Source organism: Bos javanicus, chromosome 16 (assembly GCF_032452875.1).
Source record: "Bos javanicus breed banteng chromosome 16, ARS-OSU_banteng_1.0, whole genome shotgun sequence".
Classification (NCBI taxonomy): Eukaryota; Metazoa; Chordata; class Mammalia; order Artiodactyla; family Bovidae; genus Bos; species Bos javanicus.
In genome coordinates, this window is record NC_083883.1 from 62,402,155 (window position 1) to 62,425,445 (window position 23,291).

At 38.3% G+C, this 23,291-nt stretch overlaps 1 protein-coding gene across 3 annotated transcripts in view; it reads right to left on the reverse strand.

Moving 5' to 3' along the window:
• ACBD6 (acyl-CoA binding domain containing 6) overlaps window positions 1–23,291 on the reverse strand; it is a 192,709-nt gene that overhangs the window by 163,426 nt on the left and 5,992 nt on the right. For all 3 annotated transcript variants that reach the window (XM_061383378.1, XM_061383379.1, XM_061383381.1), the window contains exons 2-3: window positions 21,405–21,469; window positions 18,070–18,166 (exon numbers count right to left, since the gene is read on the reverse strand). In XM_061383378.1, coding sequence (XP_061239362.1) covers window positions 18,070–18,166; window positions 21,405–21,469 — 162 coding nt within the window. The remainder of the gene's footprint in view (window positions 1–18,069; window positions 18,167–21,404; window positions 21,470–23,291) is intronic.

A 23,291-nucleotide genomic window follows, 5' to 3' on the forward strand; every position in this document is an offset into this window, starting at 1 on the left:
GGGCCTAGTAAAGACAGCAACATTTTAACATTTTCATACAAACAAATACTATATCCATAACTTATTATCGTGACATTGAGAGACCACTTTGCTTGTGCTCCCTATAAAATACATTTTAAAAGAATATTTAAGACTCTCCTGGTGGTGCAGTGGATAAGAATCCACCTGCTAATGCAGGGGACACAGGTTCGATCACTGACCTGGGAAAATCCCACATGCCGCAGAGCAACCAAGCCCACGCACCACAACTACTGAGCCTGTGCTCTGGAGCCCGCACCACAGCTCCTGAAGCCCATGAGCCTGCAGCCCATGCTCCACAGTGAGAGAAGCCACTGCAATGAGAAACCTGCATACCACAACAAAAGTATTAGCACCCCCGCCCCTCTGCTGGACGCAACCAGAGAAAGTCCATGTGCAACAACAAAGACCCAGTGCTGCCAAAAATAAGTAAACAAATAAAAATTTTTTGTAAAGAATATATAAAGTTGAACTGACTTTGTAACATACAAGATTGAAGTAACACTTAAAACCAAATATCATTGTGAAGATTGGTAAAAAGACTTAACTGTTAATTTTTTGTTACAATAAACTCATTTCTTAATAGTGTTATTTGAAAAGAAGTATATTCTAAGTTTTCCAAAATTTCAGCAGTTTTTGAATTAACCTGTGAAAATAACTCTAATGGAAATTTGCAATTTAAGAATTGTCCTATTTTGCAATTGGATTTTCTTTCTCCTAAATGATAGAAATAATTGAAAGCTAATCTGTCATCTTCAGTTTAGCTGCTCAGTTGTGTCTGACTCTTTGTGACCCCATGGACTGCAGCAGGCCAGGCTTCCCTGTCCATCACCAACTCCCAGAGCTTGCTCAAACTCATGTTCATTGAGTCAGTGATGCCATCCAACCATCTTATCCTCTGTTGTCCCCTTCTCCTCCTGCCTTCAATCTGTTATCTTAGAAGGTATAATTGACACTTCACTCTTTTCCAAAAGGCATAAGGCAATCAAAAGACTGCAGATTTTATCTAACATAAAAATGAACAAAAAAAAACAAGTGTGGTTCATACAACAAACTATTCAAGATGCACAGTTCTTGGTCTCAGCAGAGCTTTACACTGATCTATTTTCTGAAAAACCGCTCTCACAATGCACACAGACACATACGCAGTTGTAAACACTAGACAAGGTTTACATCTCTAATTACTAAAGTTAAGCATTTAATGGGCTTCCCTAGTAGCTCAGCTGGTAAAGAATTCACCTGCAATGCAGAGACCACGATTTGATTCCTGGGTCGGGAAGATGCCCTGGAGAAGGTATAGGCTTCCCACTTCAGTATTCATGGGATTCCCAGGTAGCTCAGCTGGTAAAGAATCCGTCTGCAATGCCAGAGAGCTGGGTTTGATCCCTGGATTGGGAAGACCCCTTGGAGGAGGGAATGGCAACCCACTTCAGTATTCTTGCCTGAAGAATCCCCAAGGACAGAGGAGCCTGGTGGGCTACAGTCCATGGGATTACAAAGAGTCAGACATGACTGAGCACCTAAGAACAGCACACAGTATGCATTTAATGATATTATTTCTGATGTTATTCTGATATTATTTCTGAAATTTTAGGAACTTTTATATACACATGGTTTCCCAGGTGGCTGAAAGAAGAATCTGCTGCAATGCAGGAGGCGCAAGTTCAATCCCTGGGTTGGGAAGATCCCCTGGAGAAGGAAAATGGCAACCCACTCCAATATTCTTGCCTGGGAAATCCCACGGACAGACCTAGCAGGCCACGGGCCACAGTCCATGGGGTCGCAAAGAGTCGGACACAACTTAGCAACTGAACAACGATATATACACCTGGCAGGGCCTAATCAGAGGAGTTCCAACCACAGTGTCAAACCTTCTGGGGTCATTTGGGTACCAAATATGTTAACTCCTCCATTACTTCATTACTCAGAGTTGATTTATATGATTAGGTGACACGTGGCAAGAAACTAGACTATGAAATATTGCAACACATCTTACTGACAGGCAAGAACGATTGAGATATCATACGATAACAGCATCGCAACTTAGGAAGACTCAGTTGAAGCACCTCTTAGGCAGAAACTCTGGATAAAGCCAGAGGAGGTTAGCTATTGGTCAAAAGGGAAATGTCTCCAATGTAAATCTCCTTGGAAGATACCACAGACACAGAAGTATATAATATATATCATCAATAGTTGCAAAAAAATCATAATATCTTCTAACTAGTTTTTTTTTAAGTCATAGCCAAATGACATAGTAACTGAATTGGATGATTTCATAATTTTTACATTAGTCAGCAGAAATGCTACAGGAAAGAGGTAAAAACTAAGTGATTTGGCATCATGAGTTTACCGAGAAAATCACGTTCCAAAGTACATCAATTCTTTAAAAATTTCAGAATATGACATATAATTAATCATTATTATTATAAGATTTCAGCAGGATTACAGCATTAGTTTATGCTAAGTAATGCAGCCTGAAAAAGCTCAATAAATCTTAGCTGAACCAAATCTCAAAGGACAAATTAACACAGTCATCCCTAGTTTACAACACAAATAGATATGAAAAGAAAACAAAGACTTGGAAGTAGAGAAATCTAGTACAATCCTAATGAATAAAAATATAGACTAATTCTATGGAATAATATACAAGAGAAATGACCCATAAACTATAAAAATTTTTTAAATTAAAATAGTAATAAGTCATTCAGTCGACTATTGTACATATATTAGATATTTAAAACATTCACTCTCAATATATAAAGCTTTCTCACAGGAGGCAAATGTGAGGAGACAGGACGGGAAATCAGTCTCAAAACTTATCCACTTTAGGCTTATAATACTAAATTTTAATATCGCAAAATGTTAAGAATTTTAAAAACTTTCAAAAAGGAGATATCCTAAATTGTACAAGCAGTTTTTTTTTTTTTTCCCTTAAGTAAACAGTGAATACAAATCTATCTTCCTTCACTGGATTTCAAATCCTATTAACAGATTTTCAGGTCCTACATTTAAAATGAGCCAGTGTCATGACTGCTAGAGGATGGAAAAGGCTATGTTAAAATCTAATTACATGTTAAAAAGAGTAAAGTGGGACATTTAAAAAAGAAAAATGACTTATCTTTCCTGAGTATATTCCCCTTTTACCTCAATTAAAATTATAGATTACTAAGAGTTTCACTAAAATTTTTTCATGGCTTCCCAGTTGGAGAAATAAATAAAATATTCGACCTAAGAAGAAACTGGAAAACTGTGATATGACTACACTTATTTATTTAGACTACACGCTACCAGAAGAAATATCAAAACTAACACCCATCATATACTAAAATCAGAATCTGGTTCTAGGGTAACCCTATCCCACCAATATCAATGAAACCCTAGGAGTTTATCTATCCCAAAGTAATTTTATATGATTTTCTTTAAAGTTTCTTTTAAGTTATACCACTAGGGAATTCCCTGGTGACTCAGTGGTTAAAAACCGGCTTGCCAATGCCGGGGAAACAGGTTCGACCCCGATCCAGGAAGATCCCACATGCCATGGGGCAACAAAGTCTGTGCACCACAACTTCTGAGACCACACATCAGAGCTTCAGCTCTGCAACGAGAGAAGCAAGTGCAACTGGAAAAAGCCTGCACACAGTGATAGAGATCCAGCACAGCCATAAATAAGTAAATAACAATTTAAAAAATTATACCACTAAACTATTTTTAATAAGAGAATGATTTGTCAAACTTTTAACATACATACACATATGTGCACAGGTATTCATACTGCTTCCTTTCCTCAATCAGCAAATATAAACAGGAAAAAACTAAAAAACTCAGAGATAAGTAAGTGTATGGAATGAATGTTAAAATAGTGTGCCAGACTAAAAAGCCTCTTGATGAAAGTGAAAGAGGAGAGTGAAAAAGTTGGCTTAAAGCTCAACATTCAGAAAATGAAGATCATGGCATCTGGTCCCATCACTTCATGGGAAATAGATGGGGAAACAGTGGAAACAGTGTCAGACTTTATTTTCTTGGGCTCCAAAATCACTGCAGATGGTGACTGCAGCCATGAAATTAAAAGACGCTTACTCCTTGGAAGGAAAGTTATGACCAACCTAGATAGCATATTGAAAAGCAGAGACATTCCTTTGCCAACAAAGGTCCGTCTAGTCAAGGCTATGGTTTTTCCAGTGGTCATATACGAATGTGAGAGTTGGACTGTGAAGAAAGCTGAGCACCAAAGAATTGATACTTTTGAACTGTGGTGTTGGAGAAGACTCCTGAGAGTCCCTTGGACTGCAAGGAGATCCAACCAGTCCATTCTGAAGGAGATCAGCCCTGGGATTTCTTTGGAAGGAATGATGCTAAAGCTGAAACTCCAGTACTTTGGCTACCTCATGCGAAGAGTTGACTCATTGGAAAAGACTGTAATGCTGGCAGGGATTGGGGGCAGGAAGAAAAGGGGACGACATAGGATGAGATGGCTGGATGGCATCACCAACTTGATGGACATGGGTTTGGGTGAACTCCAGGAGCTGGTGATGGACAGGGAGGCCTGGTGTGCTGTGATTCATGGAGTCGCAAAGAGTCGGACACGACTGAGTGACTGAACTGAACTGAACTGAGTATCTATTTGTTAATTCTCCTCTAAAGTTAACCATTGAAAGGACTGATACTGAAGCTCCAATACTTTGGCCACCTGATGTGAAGAAATGACTCATTAGAAAAGACCCTGATGCTGGGAAAGATTGAAGACAGGAGGAGAAGGGGTCAACAGAGGATGAGATGGTTGGATGACGTCACCGACTTGATGGATATGAGTTTGAGCAAGCTCTAGGAGTTGGTGATAGACAGGGAAGCCTGGCATCCTGCAGTTCATGGGGTTGCAAAGAGTTGGACACAAATGAGCAACTGAACTGAAAGCTAACCAAACATGTTTTTTAAGAACAAGTAGGAACCACGGGACTCAACTGGCAAACACACACAAACACATACAAGCATTAAGCATTCAATAGTTCCTAAATATTGTTCAACCCTTTATTAAGTCAGTAAGGTAAACCATTTTATTTTTACTAATACAACATGCTTTTTCTGTATCAGAAATTAGCTGTTCGTGGAGGCTAACAAATTTGACCCAAAATATCAGTATATTCAACCTTTGTTCCCAATAACAAAACATGTTATAATAGAATTCTACTATTAGAACAAATGGTTTTTCAGTAGGAAAAAAATCTCCTTCTAATTTTGAAACTAGACAAAATGCAGTTTCAATTACTAACTCTGAATTAATATATTTAAGTTGTGTTTTTATCAAAGTAAACCTGAAATAACAAATTCCATAAGATCTACTGCTGGATTATTTCTTCTGCCTATGGCTCTGTTTGGCTTCCCAGGTGGGACAGCGGTTAAGAATCTGCCTAACAATGCAGGAGACCCAGAAGACACTGGAGACATGGGTTTGGTTTGGTCACTGGGTGGGGAAGATCCCCTGGAAGAGGGCATGGCCACCCACTGCAGTATTCTTGCTTGGAGAATCCCATGGACAGAGGAGCCTGCTGGGCTACAGTCTATAGGGTCGCAAAGAGTCAGACACAAATGAGCAAGCATGTGTGCTATGGCTTTAATATCATAATCCAGTTAGTCTACTCAAATGTGTAACTGCTTTATTTACAAAGAAATATATCCTGTGATACTGCACAAATAAAGTCTTGAGCATTCTTTAGTGAAACAAAATTTTAGTTACACAGGATACTAATCTCTACAAATTGTCTAATAAGTTTAATTACCAAATAAAATTTATGTTGCTTTTTTTTTTCATTTATATGAATTGAACAGGACAACAAAATCTTTTTCCCATTGTTCTCATTATTCCAAGGCATCAATATTTTTAGATTATAAAATATGTCCCTTATTTAAACTATTTTATTCTTTCATTAAAACATTATATTTTGATATATTAAATACAGATAGAAATTTTTAATTTCTAACCTTGCAGTTTTAATCTGTGTCTATAAGAGAAACAAAAACACAAAGTAAGCATAATACAGGAAAATGTATCATCACAGAAAATCAGTCACTTTAAGCTGTAGAACACTGCCCTCTGCAGTCCACTGATCTAAAAAACAATTCAGTGTACCTAAGTCACAATTTAATCCAGCCAATGGATTTTTCATTGTTACTGAAGCAAAATTCCTCCATGCTTTTTTAAAAATTCAGATTTATTCTAGAGAAATGTCTGCGTCAAATGTTCTTCAACTTCTCCCCTTCTGACTCACCCAAATCTCAATATGCAGTTAAGTATGGCATTAACTTTCATGTTCTTGCATAAGGAACACAGTATTTAACCCAATTAATCTCACCCAAATTAGTCTGGACAAAGCAAATCTAAGAAAACACGGACACAACACATATAAAAAAGGAATAAAGATACTGAATTCAGAATTCACTTTATACAAGGTCTTAACCTGATTTTCCATCAACTTGGTACCACAATAATTGGGAAAGCTATACACAGCAGAAATAACAGCAGGCATAGTGCACACAAGTAATCTATGCAAACTTTAGTATACAGACTGAACTTCTTCTTCAGCCCCTCCCCTGTACCACATCCAGCACAACTGCCAGACCACTCCAATCCAGCAGTTACTGGTCATCTTCTGTTTCACATACTGAGCTGGTACACGGAATTATAAATATTAATAAGACATAATCTTAATCCTGGAAAAGTATAGAGGAAGAGAAACATAATTTCAATTCAAAATGGTAAGAACAATGAAAGCAGAGGAGCACAGAGAGCCATTACTTTGCCTATCTCTGTATGGTTCAAGGAACAGGGAAAAGATTCCTAAAGGTCAAAATACCCTGAACCTAGTCTTCAAGGATGAGCACAAATTAATCTAGTAAACAGAGAGAGCTCTCCAAATAAAGGAAAAAAAAAAAAAAAACTTGAACTAAAATCAGAAGATGTAAAACAGCAAGATGTAGGGCAGTAGATACTGACAACCCCAGAGTGCTTCAAAGTGACTTGTGAGCCATTAAAACCTAAAACAAACAGAGAGGTCAGGATCCTAGCAGTAAATTTTACGTAAATCTGGAGTAAAGATTATGCATCTCTATTTTTAAAGCTCCCTGCAAGGGATTCTGGTGCACAGTCAGGTTGCTGAAACAATACTTAAGTCTGATAGTACTGGAATTTAAAATAAAGGTTGAGGAGGTGGGATTGAAGTGTAAATATGAATCAGATGTGGTGGAATTTGTATGTCATACTAATTTAGCTTACGAGTAAACGGGAATCACTTTTAAACAGGGAAAACATGGTCAGATATGTATTTTAGAAGCAGTATAGAGGACAGAGTTGAGTGAGATCAGATTTAAAATAGGGATAACATGTAGAAATGCCCCTGCAACAATAAAATAGAAATACTCAACAAGTATTCTGACACATGAACCTAAACAAAGTCAAAAGGTAGACCCCGTAAGACTGACTACACCTGCAGATGTATTTTCAGTTTGGCTCACATTGTAGTGCAACTGCCTAGCCAACTTTAACTTATCTTTTAAAGCCTCGTTCAAAAATCAAGAGATATCACACTAATGCCAAGACTTTATATCTGGTCTGGCATTACTGGCACTCATAGCAATAACCGGCTGAAGCAAAGGTCCATTTCCCTAGTTCATATAGGCATGCACTCCCCCTGTAAGGGCTTCCCTGGTGGCTCAGAGGGTAAAGCCTCTGCCCACAATGCAGGAAACCCAGGTTCAATTCCTGGGTCAGGAAGATCCCCTGGAGAAGGAAATGGCAACCCACTCTGATACTCTTGCCTGGAAAATCCCATGGATGGAGAAGCCTGGTAGGGTTCATGGGGTCACAAAGAGTCAGACACGACTGAGCAACTTCACTTTTACCCCCTGTAAACTACAATTCTCACGACTATGTATAAATTCCAACCCACTTCATTCATTTATGTTAATGGCCTGGACTCTGCAGGCTATTCACTTTTTAAAAATTAGTTTTTGTGATCCTGCTCTAAAAACCCTGAACCCTGATCAGGATCACAGAAAAGATCAGGGCTGAAAAATGAATTTAGAATCAACACAGCCTACAGTTAAAACTGCAAGAATAGTAGGGAGAAACAGCAATATAGTCTTGGGCAAAACAACATTTAATCATGCAGACTTTATGCTTTATGATATTCCTATCGGCTTAAAAGTGGCCCTTACCACATTCAATTTATTTACTTATTTAGGCTACTTTGAAGCATGTGGGATCTTAGTTCCCTGGCCAGGGATTAATCCTGTGCCCCTTGCAGTAGAAGCACAGTGTCTTATCTACGAGACTCCCAGGAAGTCCCTCACATTCAAATCTTAGTTAAAATTGTATTTTCCTCATGTATATATATTTCAATCTCTTTGGCATTACTGTTGTGCTGTGCTGTGCTTAGTCGCTCAGATGTGTCTGATTCTTTGCAAACCCGTGGACTGTAGCCCACCAGGCTCATCTGTCCATAGGAATTCTCCAGGCAAGAACACTGGAGTGGGGTGTCATGCCCTCTTCCAGGCACAGGAAGAAGACTATCAGGACAGGACCCTGTTCTGGCTCCTCTGTTGTTTCTTCAAGTTCCATTATCTATTCTGATATTCAATGAATTTTTATAGGTAAAAGATAAGTCAATGATGCTGTAAAAACCACAGATGAATAGTAGCCATTTTGCAAAAGCCTAGATGGGTACTAGACAGCTTAGAACAAAGGAGACTCAGTTCTCCCATCTATATTACTTATCTTCATAAGCAATACACAAATATGCAATGAATGCTAACCTAAGAGTCATCAGACAAGTTATGGTGAACAAAAACAAAGTAACTAGTAATATCCCAAGTAAACATGAAAGTTTCTAAGGAGTTTCTCTAAAAAAAAGCAAAAGACTAGATGGCCAACGAGAAGCAAGGTTTTAACAATACTACTGAAACACACAGAAAGCCCTAGAAATTCCTGAGAACAAAATTGCCTTGTTTATCAGGAACTTTTGCTCCCTCTGGTGGTCACAAGAAGCTTTACTAGGTGTGAAGAGAAACAGAGGTACAGGGGCAGAGGAATGAAGCTGCAGGAACTATCCAGATAGACGTTCATCTATCTGTCAGACAAGCATTCAAGTTACAAACAACACTTTTTTAAAAGAAGAAACTTAGAATTTAGTGCTTTTGAGGAGGGAGAAGGCAATGGCACCCCACTCTAGTACTCTTGCCTGGAAAATCCCATGGACGGAGGAGCCTGGTGCGCAGCAGTCCATGGGGTCGCTAGAAGTCGGATGCGACTGAGCGACTGCACTTTCACTGTTCACTTTCATGCATTGGAGAAGGAAATGGCAACCCACTCCAGTGTTCTTGCCTGGAGAATCCCAGGGACGGGGGAGCCTGGTGGGCTGCCGTCTATGGGGTCGCACAGAGTCGGACACGACTGATGTGACTTAGCAGTAGCAGCAGCAGCTTTTGAGGAAGCAATGCAGAATTACAGAAATAGTCACAAGTGGTTAGGTCTACTAGGAAATGACAGAAGGAGTATATCATGTGTGGGACAAGGAACTTCATATACAAAATTTCATTTTCATACCCTTTCATACTGTTTGAATTTTTAATTCCATATACCTGTATTACTTTCATTAAAATATTATATACTGGACAATATAGAAGAATACTTATATCTTTTTACAAGTTTATATTCTAAGTGTATATCCCTTTATCATTAGAGTAAAAGCCTTAATCCTTATAGTAGACTATCCCATGTGCCCCACGCTACCTCATTTCCTATTTCTCTGCCCTGCACCTCATTCCCGTATACCTATTCGGTCCTCCTAACAATTTCTAGAGCACACCAGGCATGCTCCTACCTTAGGGATCTGCGCTGGCTGTCCCTCCATGTAGAATGCTCTTCCCTAGGTACCTGCATGGTTCACTCTTCACGTCTCTGCTCAGTGCCATCTCTTCAGTGAGCCTTTCTCGATCAGCTCATTTAAAATTGTAACCCCACCTCCTGTACACCCTCTTCTTCTTCTCCTGCTTTCTCTCCTTGGTGCTAATCAACTTCTCATACACTATATTTATTCTATTACTTATGCCTGCCAAACTGTAAGCTCTCTGAGAGCAGGGATGGGTGTCTTTTGTTCACTGTTATCTCCAGCACTGAGAGCAATAACAGGCACACCATAAGTGCGCAATAAATGAGCTGAATGAATGACGACTATCAATAATATATAGATGTACAAAAAAGGACAAAAGTCCTTTTATAAATGATTCAATATGAAACAGTAATCTGCAACAGAGTAAAATTTTAATTATATATACAAAATACAGGAGATTGGTCTTTTAATAAGTTAGATCTACAGAGAGATCATTAATGTATTTTTTTCTTTTTGGCCTTAACTTGTAGGATCAACAGAGACCAAATAAACTCAAATCATCCTGCTATTTGTACTCAAAAAGCCTTTATACAGGACTCAAAAAAATGCTACTCATTACACTGGGCACCTTAGAATAAGAATCTTCTCAAAAGAGCTATGGAAAAATATCAATTATTAGCTAGAAATTACAGAAAAACATATAATTCTTTAATTTAGAAAATGTCCTCTTCTAGAACTGTTAATACATCTATCAGGCTATAAAACCACATCTTTGTGTCCATGTTCTCTCTTTAGAAGCAAGGCAGCCACTTCAGAACAGAGTTACTTCATGGGTCAGGTTTGTTGTTGTTTAGTTGGTAAGTTGTGTTGGGAGTCTTTTGTGATCCCATGGCCCGCCAGGTTCCTCTGTCCAAGGGCTTTCCTAGGCAAGAATACTGGAGTGGGTTGCCATTTCCTTCTCCAGGGGATCTTCTCAACCCAGGAATCAAACCCATGACTCCTGCATTGCAGGCAGATTCTTTACCACTGAGCCACCTGGGAAGCCAGAGCATTCACGTTGAAAAGAATCTTAATCTTCCAAATGACTGTCAATTAGGAAGCAGTCTGGAAAAACAAAGTGACTGAAATGCAATTATTTTCCAATTTTATCAAAGCTTTTACAAAACTACCTTGAATATTTGTTAAAACATCGAATTATACCCTTAAAAGTTTGAGCATCTCACTTTATATACATTTTACTTTAAAAAATAAAAAACATAAACAACCTGTAAACAAGTAGTGAACTTCAGTTAGTAAACTTGCTTTTCACAGGAGTGTAGGTTAGCAATTCTGAAACGGGTTCCTGTGTATTCTAGCTCAAGAAAATGAGTAAATATAATGAGAATATTAGGAGCCTGGGTTCTGACATAGAAAGGTGTTACAAATTCAGAAAGAGGGAAGACAATAATGTACCCTATAGTGCAGGGTTGGAATCAGAGGTACCAATATGAACTTCCGGTTTTTAATATATAAGTAAATAAATATAGAAATACAGACATAGGATACGTATGTTAGAGAGGGTTAAGTAGGTGTGGGTATATGCACACGTCTGTGTCTACAATGAATCTATCTGTGTGCACATTCATACCTGAATGCATACATATGTGTGCATGTACACACAGATATAAATATGAATGTGTGTTAACATATATGTGCCTTTGAGCATATGTATTATTCAGGTATGGAGAAGGCAATGGCACCCCCCTCCAGTACTCTTGCCTGGAAAATCCCATGGACAGAGGAGCCTGGTGGGCGGTAGTCCATGGGGTCGCTAGGAGTCGGACACAACTGAGTGACTTCCTTTTCACTTTTCACTTTCATGCATTGGAGAAGGAAATGGCAACCCACTCCAGTGTTCTTGCCTGGAGAATCCCAGGAACGGGGGAGCCTGGTGGGCTGCTGTCTATGGGGTCACACAGAGTCGGACACAACTGAAGTGACTTAGCAGCAGCATTATTCAGGTATGTCTGCTGAAAGGGCATAGAAGCAATGACGCCCTAGCAGAAATGAGCATACTCAACACCCAGACTTTGCTTTCTAAATACCATTCTCTACTAAAAGGAACCAAAGGGGAAAAGCCAATTCCAGGGTGAGGACAGAGAAAGCAGAAGATAAACCTATGGAGTGAGTTGAATTGTGTCCTCTCCCCTACAAAGACACATCCACGTCTAACCCCAGATATCTGAGAATGAGGCCTTATTTAGAAACAAGGTCTTTGCAGATGTTATCAGGTTAAGATGAGGCATACAGTCAACTAATATTTGACAAGGGAGCCCAGACTACTCAATGAAAAGGACAGTCTCTTCAGTAAATGGTGTTGGGAAAAAGACACCTATCTTATACTGCTGCTAAGTCACTTCAGTCGTGTCCGACTCTGTGCAACCCCATAGACAGCAGCCCACCAGGCTCCCCCGTCCCTGGGATTCTCCAGGCAAGAACACTGGAGTGGGTTGCCATTTCCTTCTCCAATGCATGAAAGGGAAAAGTGAAAGTGAAGTTGCTCAGTCATGTCTGACTCTTAGCGACCCCATGGACTGCAGCCTACCAGGCTCCTCCATCCATGGGGTTTTCCAGGCAAGAGTACTGGAGTGGGGTGCCATTGCCTTCTCCGGTGCGTGTACCTTAAATTTATAAAATATGTCAGTTACATCTCAATAAAGCTAGGGGTAAAAGTTAAGATGAGGTTTAAGGCGAGCCCTAAATCCAATGACAAGTTGTCTAAATAAGAGAAAGTAAGGGCAATCTGGATAGAGACACAGGGGGAAAAGGCCATGTGAGCAGAGATAGAAACTGGAGCTATCCTGCCACAAACTAAGGACTCTCTGAGACCACCAGAAATACTGGTAGAGGCAAGGAAGGGCTCTTCCCTGAAGCTTTCAAAGAGAGCATGGCTCTGCTAACACCATAATTTCAGGCCTCCTGTACTGTGAGAGAGTTTCTGCTGTTTTAAACTACAAACTACTAGTTTGTGGTACTTTGCTATGGCAACCCTAGGAGACTAGTACAGCCTGAAACACGCCAGAAAGAAAAGTGTTCAAAGAATGATGGGGACATATCAAAAGGACATGGGAGCCATCTTGAATGGCTTTCAGTGGCCAAACGATGGTAATTGATATTACTATTGAATAAAATACAAATCTATGAATATATTCTTGACTATAATGGGTGAGGCAATCAACCAGGGGCCCTGAGCACATTTCATGTTCAGTATGCCAGGCTCTGACTACTTCTATCTTGGCCATTTCTCAGGGTTGTGTGTAGAGTAAGCCACCATCAGGGATGAGGTAATTTCTTCCACACCCCTGAAAAATAGCAGGTTTGCTGCTCCCTGCTATGAAAGTGATGAGTCCCCAAAGCCCGGTGCTCCTTCCCTATGGCACAACCCACTGTATGCAGGAATCCATCTAGGCCCACCTGTGTCATCCCTGTGGGATTTAGGGGACACAAGAATGTGAAGCAAATCCAACAAAGCTCATGTTGTTTGCCATGCCAGGAATAATACAGTCCTTTGGCTCGGACCCAGGAGTCTTGTAACTCTGCCAGTATGTAAGAAACAGTAATAGGCTATCTTATTAGCTTGTAAGTAGGGCAGAATCCTTTCACAGTTTTTGGAAATGAGTAAATAAGTAAATAGGGGAGAAGGGAAAGCCCATCCTCACAGTGGCATGCCAAATAATAAATGCAGAAGGAATGATGGAGTTAGAATACTGTTAATGGATATTAAAACTAGTGGGTGAAATCTGATTAGGAAGAGGATATTTACAGTCTTAGAGTATCACCCCACAAATTACTCATTAATTTCAAAGGGGGCAGGGAGAAATGTTACAGTGGAGAAAGCAAGTGATTAAAGTTAATATAACCGATCTGGGGACAAACAGACATCATGTATCTTCTGGTATAATACACAGAGAAGGACACAATTCTGTGGTATTCCTTCCAAAAATGTAATGATCCAAATCTAATCATGAGGAAACATCAGACAAACCCAAATTGAGAGCCAGTCTACAAACTAACTGGCCTATACTCTTCAAAGACATGACAGTCAAGAAGGAAAGGCTGAGAAACCACTGCAGATTAAAGGAGACTAAAGAGACATGGCAGCTAGATGCAATGCATGATCCTGGATTGGACGATTGATCAGAATTTTTTTAAATAACTATGAAAGACATTTTAGATATATGATAAACTGGAATATGGACTATGAATTTGACAATAATATTGAATAAATGTTAAAATTCCTGATTTTGAGAAAAGAGAATCATTGTTACTTGTCAGTAGGAATGTAAATTGGTGTAGCCATGAAGGAAACATTATGGGTTCTTCAAAAAATTAAAAATAGAACTCCCATATGATCCAGGAATCTGACCTCGGGGTATACATATAAAGGAAATGAAATCAGAACCTCAGACATCTGGTCTCTCATTGTTTATTGAGCATTATTCACAATAGCCAAAATATGGAAAGACCTGAGTGTCCATGTATGGACGAACGTATAAACAAGATGTGTTGTGTGTGTATATACACACAAACAACAGAACATTATTTAGCCATGAGAAAAAAGGAAATCCTGCCATTTATGACAATACAGATGAACTGGGAGGACATCATGCTAAGAAAAATAAGCCAGACAGAGAAAGACAAATATTACATGATCTCACTTTATAGGTAGAGTCTAAAAAATGAAAAAGTCAAATTCATAGACGCAGAAAATAGAATGGTGTTTACCCCTGGCTAGGGAAAATGGGGAGATACTGGTCAAAGGGTACAAAGTTGCAGTTCTGTAGGATGAATAAGTCCGCTACAGGCATAATGACTACAGTTATTAATACTGTATTGAATATTGGAAATATGCTAAGAGAGCAAATATCAGGTGCTCTTCTCATACACACAGAGAGAAAAGGTGACTATGAGAGATGATATATTAGTTAGTTCAACTATAGTAATCATTTCACTATGTATATACACATAAATCATGTTGTATACCTTAAATATACATTTATAATTTTTATCTTAACACATATGTACACATACATCTACATACACACACATATGCATGCCTTATAGGAACTCTTGACACCAAAAAAAAAACCCAATAACCAATTTTGATAATGGCAGTATAGTAATGTCGCATAGAGTCGGACACGACTGAAGTGACTTAGCAGAAGTAGCAGCAGTAGCAGCAGCAATGTATTGAAGTATTAAGCAGTAAAAGGACATGATGTCTATAACTTCTCTAAAATGGTTCAAAAATAATAAAATAATTCAGAGGAAACCTATTTATATGTATGTACATGTAGACAGAAAATGATAAAACAAGAGAAACAACTGGCATAACTAGACAAATGCCATCTAAGAGTTCCTTGTGCTCTTAAAACTTTAAAAAAGTTATATCAAGACATCATTGTACTATTATTAGTTACCAATAAACACACTAATTAATAACAATGTATTCCATACGTGAAATTTGCTTAGAGAGTAGATTTCAAGTGTTCTCACCATAGACACACACAAAAAAACATGATCAATATGGAAGGCGATGGATAAGGTATTTAAGGTACGAAATCATAAATTCTGTTACTTATCAAAAGTTATAAATTCAAATGCCTACGTAAGAAGTTTAGCAAGATGGTTCTAGCTCAGGATCTCTCATGAGGTTTTGGGTGTTTTTTGGGAGTATAGTTGCTTTATACTACTATAGTTGCTTTATACAGTCTCTGCTGTACAGCAAAGTGAATCAGCCATACGTATATCCTCTTTTGGGGATTTTCTTCCCATTTAGGTTACCACAGAGCACCAAGTAGAGTTCCCTGTGCTATAAAGTAGGTTCCCCTTAATTATCTATTTCATACAAAGTATTGTTGTATGTCGGAGAAGGCAATGGCACCCCACTCCAGTACTCTTGCCTGGAAAATCCCATGGACGGAGGAGCCTGGCAGGCTGCAGTCCATGGGGTCGCGAAGAGTTGGACATGACTGAGCGACTTCACTTTCACGCACTGGAGAAGGAAATGGCAACCCACTCCAGTGTTCTTGCCTGGAGAATCCCAGGGACGGGGGAGCCTGGTGGGCTCTATGGGGTCGCACAGAGTCGGACATGACTGAAGTGACTTAGCAGCAGCAGCAGCAGTGTTGTATGTCAATCCCAATCTCCCAATTCATCCACTCCCCCATCACTCCCTCCCCACATGCTTTTTTCTAATACACATAATGTCAGCTATGGGACAGAGAGCAGAGTGGTAAAGAGTGGGGATCTGGACTTATACAGGCATAGGTCCAAATCCCAGCAATATCATTTATTAGCTGGCTAATCTTGGCAAGTAGTCTTAAAATTCTTAAGAAGATTTCAAAGGGCAATATATGCAAAGAACACATTCAGCATGACAGTTGTTATTATTTCATCATCTTTAGAAGCAAATATCAAAAGAAAATGATTCTTTTAACCTAAAAGAAAATGATTCTTTTAACCTAAAACAAAATGAACCAAATATCAAACCTCTTGAGATTGAGATTAGGGTCCGGCCCCATACCAATCAAAAACATGTGGGGTTAAAAGCTATGAGTCAAAGGTACCAGCTCAGAGTGTTTAAACTAAAAATTAAAATGTAAAGGAAATATAAAATTTCTCTTTACAACTAGATTATGATGTTAACATATTTTTAGAATCATGTATTAAAGAATCATTTTTACTTGAAAAGTATGTATCTGTTCTGTTTGGTTCTGTTTGGTTTACTCGAGTTTCATAAATTAAGTAGGTAAGATATATATATTTTTTAAAACATCCTTAATGTCTAGTTTCCATAAGGAAGAACTACCTTAACTACATGGACTGTGCAGGCATCTGTAATAGTCATGGTTAATGGAATTTTACTTAGTAATTAAGGCTTTGAAGATAAGAAGCCATAAATTCTGTCATTTATCAAAAGTTATAAACTCAAATGCCTACATAAAGCCAGGCAATCAGAAACAGTCAAGTATAAGTCAATAGAGAAGAACTGAGACCACAGTGGCTGGACCTGAAGAGTAAGGACTCACTTAAAGGCATGCAAATTCAAGTCTTGTTTTTGTTTTTTTTAATATTGTGCCATCTGTATTCAGGCTGAGTTCAGTTCAGAGAGGCACTTGTTCTTACCACTGAATTTCAGATTTTTAAGTCCTTTTACAACCTTTATGGTATATATCTGTACACAGATGATGTTTTATAGTAGTCATATCATTAGAGATATTCTAAGTTGGTTATCTTTCCCACTTTGTACTCATAATTAAGATATATTTTTATATGTTATAATATTTACATCTTTAAGGTTCCTTATAATTCTGACATTTTAAGATTCTATCGCTGATTCCATCCTTCATACTGGTAATAAATATCTAATAATGAAACAAGTGCCCCCAAAGTCCAAAGTAATCTCTTCTTCCACTGGATACCTTAGCACTCACCTCATTATTATTTTATACTATTACTCTATTTTTCATATGTTTTATCTTCTATAATATACCTTGTGAAAGTGAAAGTCGCTCAGTCGTGTCCAACTCTTTGCGACCCCATGGCCTATACAGTCCATGGAATTCTTCAGGCCAGAATACTGGAGTGGGTAGCCATTCCCTTCTCTGGGGGATCTTCCCGACCCAGGGATCAAACCCAGGCCTCCCGTATTGCAGGCAGATTCTTTACCAGCTGAGCCATCAGGGAAGCCTTATAATGTACCTTACAGTACATAATAGCAGAAGGTGTGTCATTCACATTTTACCCCTATCGATAAGCATTTTGCACTTGCATAGAAGGTGCTCACAAAAAAAGAAAAAAAAAGAAGAGAATCCTATCATTTCTCAATAATATGATCACAAGTTAAACTCTTTCAAATTCTAAAATGAACTGAGCTTTTGCATGATTTACAATTATGCTTTTAAAAATTCGCCACAATTCAGAGTTCTCAGTATCAGTAGCTGGCTATATGAACATATAAGCAATAGTATTTTTAGATAGATAAATATTACAATAACTTTATAATCTTCCTATTTGAGAAAATAAAACTCAAAGGATGTTACTTAAGCCTACAGCTTAGTTTTAACATTTATTTGAGAGAAAGATGGTGTTTTTTTGGAAAGTGTTATTTATAATCATTAAGTCTTACCTGAGGATTCCAACTTGGATCTAATTTTTTAACTACAGCAATATATTCCTGCATTGCTTGGCTGGGGCTTGAATCACCAAGAGCTTTCCATGCTTCCCTGTAGTAATATCCAAAATGGTCTATCATTAATTATGTAAGAAACACAAACAGTATATTTCTTGTTATTATTAAGAAAAAGGCACACGTTTTAATGGTCACAAGATGTAATAAGCCACAGACGCACAGCCTTCTCTTTTTGCCTTTACATTGGTCCATAGCAATACAGACCTTATCAGCCCACCTAAGGAGCCCTTTTAGACACTTTTCCCTCTAATCACCCTTCCCATGAAATTTTAAAATATATATTGCATATTTGTCGAATTTAAGAAGACATAAACTATTGTAATATCTAAGATTTTAAAACTCCCTCAAACCCAAATTTCACCCCTGCTGAGAACACACGGTCTACAGACAATAGGAGTAGTTCCCATCTAATGAATTAACTGTGTTTATGGCATTTCAATAATGTGTTCACTATTCATCACATAAAACAATATTCTGTGGGAAATGCTTCAAACTTCTCATTTTAAGGTGTGAGAAATACACCTTCCCCTCCTGCTGTTATCTCATCTCTAAGCTGCCAGTAGTAGATCCTGAGGCCTTGGGCAGGGACTTCAAAAGTGAGGGGGCAGCGAAGACAGAAAAGAGTACTAATTAATGAGAAGGCAGGGACTTCCTGCAGTTCAGTAACCAAGAGCAATATTTCAGTCCTGAGCCCCCTTCTGCACTTTCCTTTTCTTCTTTTCTGCCAGCTGCTAGACCAGTCCTCCTTCTTGGCTTTTCCTGCCAATTCTTTCTACCTCCAACTGGGAGGTACAGTCACTGATCCACTGTAAAAGGTAACTCAGTCTCAGAGTTTTCCCGTTACCTTCCTGCTCTTATCACGGACAGAACATCTTTCTGAGGTTACCTAAATTTATTTTTAATCTCTTGAAATTTACTTGTATACATTGTAACACTTTACCCCAAATATACATTCTTCAAAGTAAAGAAATTTCATTATTTAATACTATTAAACAAATGTACGGAGAAGGCGATGGCACCCCACTCCAGTACTCTTGCCTGGAAAATCCCATGGACAGAGAAGCCTGGTAGGCTGCAGTCCATGGGGTCGCTAAGAGTCAGACACGACTGAGCGACTTCACTTCCACTTTTCACTTTCATGCATTGGAGAAGGAAATGGAAACCCACTCCAGTGTTCTTGCCTGAAGAATCCCAGGGACGGGGAGCCTGGTGGGCTGCCGTCTATGGGGTCGCACAGAGTCAGACACGACTGAAGCGACCTAGCAGCAGCAGCAAACAAATGTATATGAACTGTATTTAGATTTCCCCAAAATATTCTTTATAGCTTTCTTTTTCCAGATGAGGAGCCAATCAAGACTCACACATAACACTGAGTTTCAAGTATGTTTAGTCTTTTTGTCTTCCATGATACTGATATTTTTTTAACAGTTCGAACCAGGTGTTTTTTAAAATATCTTTCAATTTGCATTTGTCTGATTGTTTCCTCACCTAGAGAGTTTTCTTGCCAAAAATGATTAATCATGATTAGAATCAGGTGAAATATTTGGCAAGCGCAACATATAGGTGAAATGTCATTTACAATTCATCACATCAGGGGCACATGACAGCAGTTCGTCCCATCCTTAGTGATAAGAGTCAGGATTTAGTACAAGCAGTGTCTCCAGGTTTTCTCTTTGTAATTAATAATTAAACTCTTATTGTGTGAACTCAGATTGTGTGAATGTTGTTCCCAAGTTGTTTTTCATCTAATGGTTTTAGCATCTATTGATGATTCTTGCCTTATTCATCTATTGATGATTCTTGAATTATTATAATTGTAAAGTCTAAACTTTTAAAAACTACTAAAAACCATGAAAAAAATAGGAAAACACAGGGGAGAAAGTAATGGTGAACTTATAATTCATAAATTAAAAAATGCACAAAATATGCATCAGGTAGTCTTATAACAGTAATAAAATGCCAGTCAGAGAACTATCGGAGAAGGCAATGGCACCCTACTCCAGTACTCTTGCCTGGAAAATCCCATGGATGGAGGAGCCTGGTAGGCTGCAGTCCATGGGGTCACTAAGAGTCAGACACGACTGAGTGACTTCACTTTCACTTTTCACTTTCATGCATTAGAGAAGGAAATGGCAATCCACGCCAGTGTTCTTGCCTGGAGAATCCCAGGGACAGGGGAGCCTGGTGGGCTGCCGTCTATGGGGTCGCACAGAGTCGGACATGACTGAAGGGGCTTAGCAGCAGCAGAGAACTATTTGTTGTCATCAGCATAGGAAGCTTGAGCCAGAAAGAAAATCAAAGCACAGCTTCCTTCACTGAGAATGCTCTATACAAAAGAAGTCAGCTGAACTAAACAATTGTGCTTAATGACATTATGGATTTGCATTTCACGTTCAAGCTCTACATTTCCTCACAGCTGGGTGACAAACAGTTCCCAGACAGGCAACTTGTTCAGGGAACCACATTTTGAGGAGCACTGCTCTAGAAAGAATGTGAGAAACCAGTTGTAGTTCTTCTCTCTACAACCATACTTCACCTTTTCTTTTTAAACCTTTCCTTCTCTACTTTTAATTTCAGGCGGATGCTCCAAAGTCCTTTCTTCTGTAAGTTTCCCTATTGTATATGATTTCTCTCTTTTCACTTAAGGTAGGAGGATATAAGGCCTCATATGACAGGATGTAATCTCTGAATTATAATTAAAAACAAAAAAATTCTAGGAGGGCATAGTCTTTCTATGGATTCAGGAAAGAAGCAGGCTCAGTATCTATTTTTCTTTCTCCCTGTGCTCAAGAGGTTATTAGAAGTACTTCTTTACCATGGTAGGCAAGGAACGGAAGAGCATTAGAGATGAGGAGAAAAAACTGGGGAAGGAAAAAAAGAGTAAAATATGGGGATTTACCCTGCTCTTCTCCCTTCCCATCCTCCAGAACTTCTTCCAAGATCCCTCCAGAGAGAAGTGGTGACCCATTAGGGGCTGTATGATAAGGAAGGAAAATTTCAAGCAACAGCTCTTACAGTCACTCTCTAAGAAGTGATTCATATGTGAGGAATGTATGAACTACTTATATACCAACATCAAAGCATAAGAATCCTTTAGGAGACTTATCTAAAATCGGCTTCTTTTAATCTCTCTCCCAACTGCCTGTCATTAGCACTGCCTACAGCAGAAAGAGATTAATATAAAAATAATTCTTTAATCTGCTCACTACTTTCTAATTCCTAAACACCTAAACCCTTTACAACAACCACATTAGATCCCAAGAATTTCTTACCATTTTTGCTTTCCTTCAAAGTCAAAGAAGCTTGGTTTAGGTGTATTGCAATTTCCAACTTTGACCTAAATGAAGGGGGTGGGCAGAGATAAAACCAAGAACTTATTTTTCAAAAAACTGCCTGAGAAACTTTTAATTTTTAAATCTATTATGTATACTTTGTAACTATAGGTTAGAAAATATCTACAACTATATAAAATAATAAAATGTAACATACTTTGCAAAAGCAAACCAAAAATATAAACTTTAAATGGAGGCTGCTTTGGCTTATTGCATAAAACAACCGTTAACTAGCAGTATAACACATTTAAAAAATGAATGATAAACAGTTACATTCCTAAATTAGACAAATTGTGTATATATATATAAAACAAATTATAGATTTTGTAATCATGCTACCACTTACAATGTAGAAGAATTTTAAAATATGCAATAAACAAGATTTAAAGTACAGTTTATCAGAATTCATCATACAGTCTGTTGATGCTGATTCTCAACACTATCCACATTTTTTCTCTCTCAAACTCCAGAATAAAACACACTATTTTCAAGTTTATGAAACTAGTCAGTATAAACTTAGATGCTAAAAGCCATGAAAAAATTTCAAGGCTCTCAACAACAAATTCTATAAATTCTATCTATTCCACAATAATCTTCTCTTGTTCATGGTCAATACTTATTTTTAATCCTCAAACACTTGTAGTTAAACTACACAGTGATTATTTGCATTATGAATAAGCATAAATGAAATTCACACAAGTTAGACTTTACTGCACACCTTGATTCCCCCTGGCACAAGTAATCTCCCTTTCTGATGAACTCTCACAACACTTTCTCTCTCTCTGTGATGGCACTTTTCACATTTCCCTTGTGTTAGCGAGATTTGTGTAGTCTCATCTTTCTACAAGAATAAAGTCTCTCAGAAACTATTCTTAACCCACCCATTGCACATAGCATAGTGTCTAACTGAAGGCAGTAAAAAAAAAAAAAAAAAAAAGTTTGTTGCATATGGAATGTATACATTAGGCATGTGTTCAACACAATACCTACCCACTATCTCCCTAAAGCTAAATACCACAATCTGAACCCTACCTACTTCTCTGGGACCTTCCCACTACCTCCTAATACTCCTAACACATGCATTTTGCTAAAATCAAACTGATAGTCCACTCATTAACCAGACTGGTCTACTCAACTGCCTTAAGGATTTTCATTTTTATTCTATTTTTCTCACGTTATTTCCCTCAACTGAAAAGTCCTCACCTTCTTCCCTCCACTTTTCAAAATGCTCCTTTCAGTACCACTCAAGGTTCAGATTCTAAGGAACCCTTTCAGTCTATAATGATCTCATTCAGCTCTGATTTCCTAATAACTGTCATCTCTATTATCTGCTTAGTAATTAATCGTATGGCTCTCTGGTCATTATTAAAATGTACAGTGACACAGGGGCAGTCCAGTGAGGAAAGGACAGGGAGAAGAAAGGATGAAAGAGCAGGAGCTGCATTTCTTAGACAATCACCATAAACCAAAAGCTTCACATTAAGTCAAAGGAGCCACACAACAATCCTGTTAGGCTTGTCGTTACGTACTCATTCTATAAATGAGTACAGAGAAGCTGAGGAGGATTGTCACTGCTCACACATTTATAAATCTTGAATCAGGAGTCAAGACTTGACTCCAGGACTGACATCAAAGTCCAATACTCCTCTACTAGACATCACTCGGTTTTGTATGCTATATAGAATCCAGGCTTCCATTCTGGCATCTCTAAAATCACTTGAACGACTGGACTGTTAGAAATATGAAATGAGATAAACTATTAGGTATCATAAAAATAGCAATTACTTTGTGTTTTTTCGTCCAGACAACAGCCAGTGGCAGAAACAA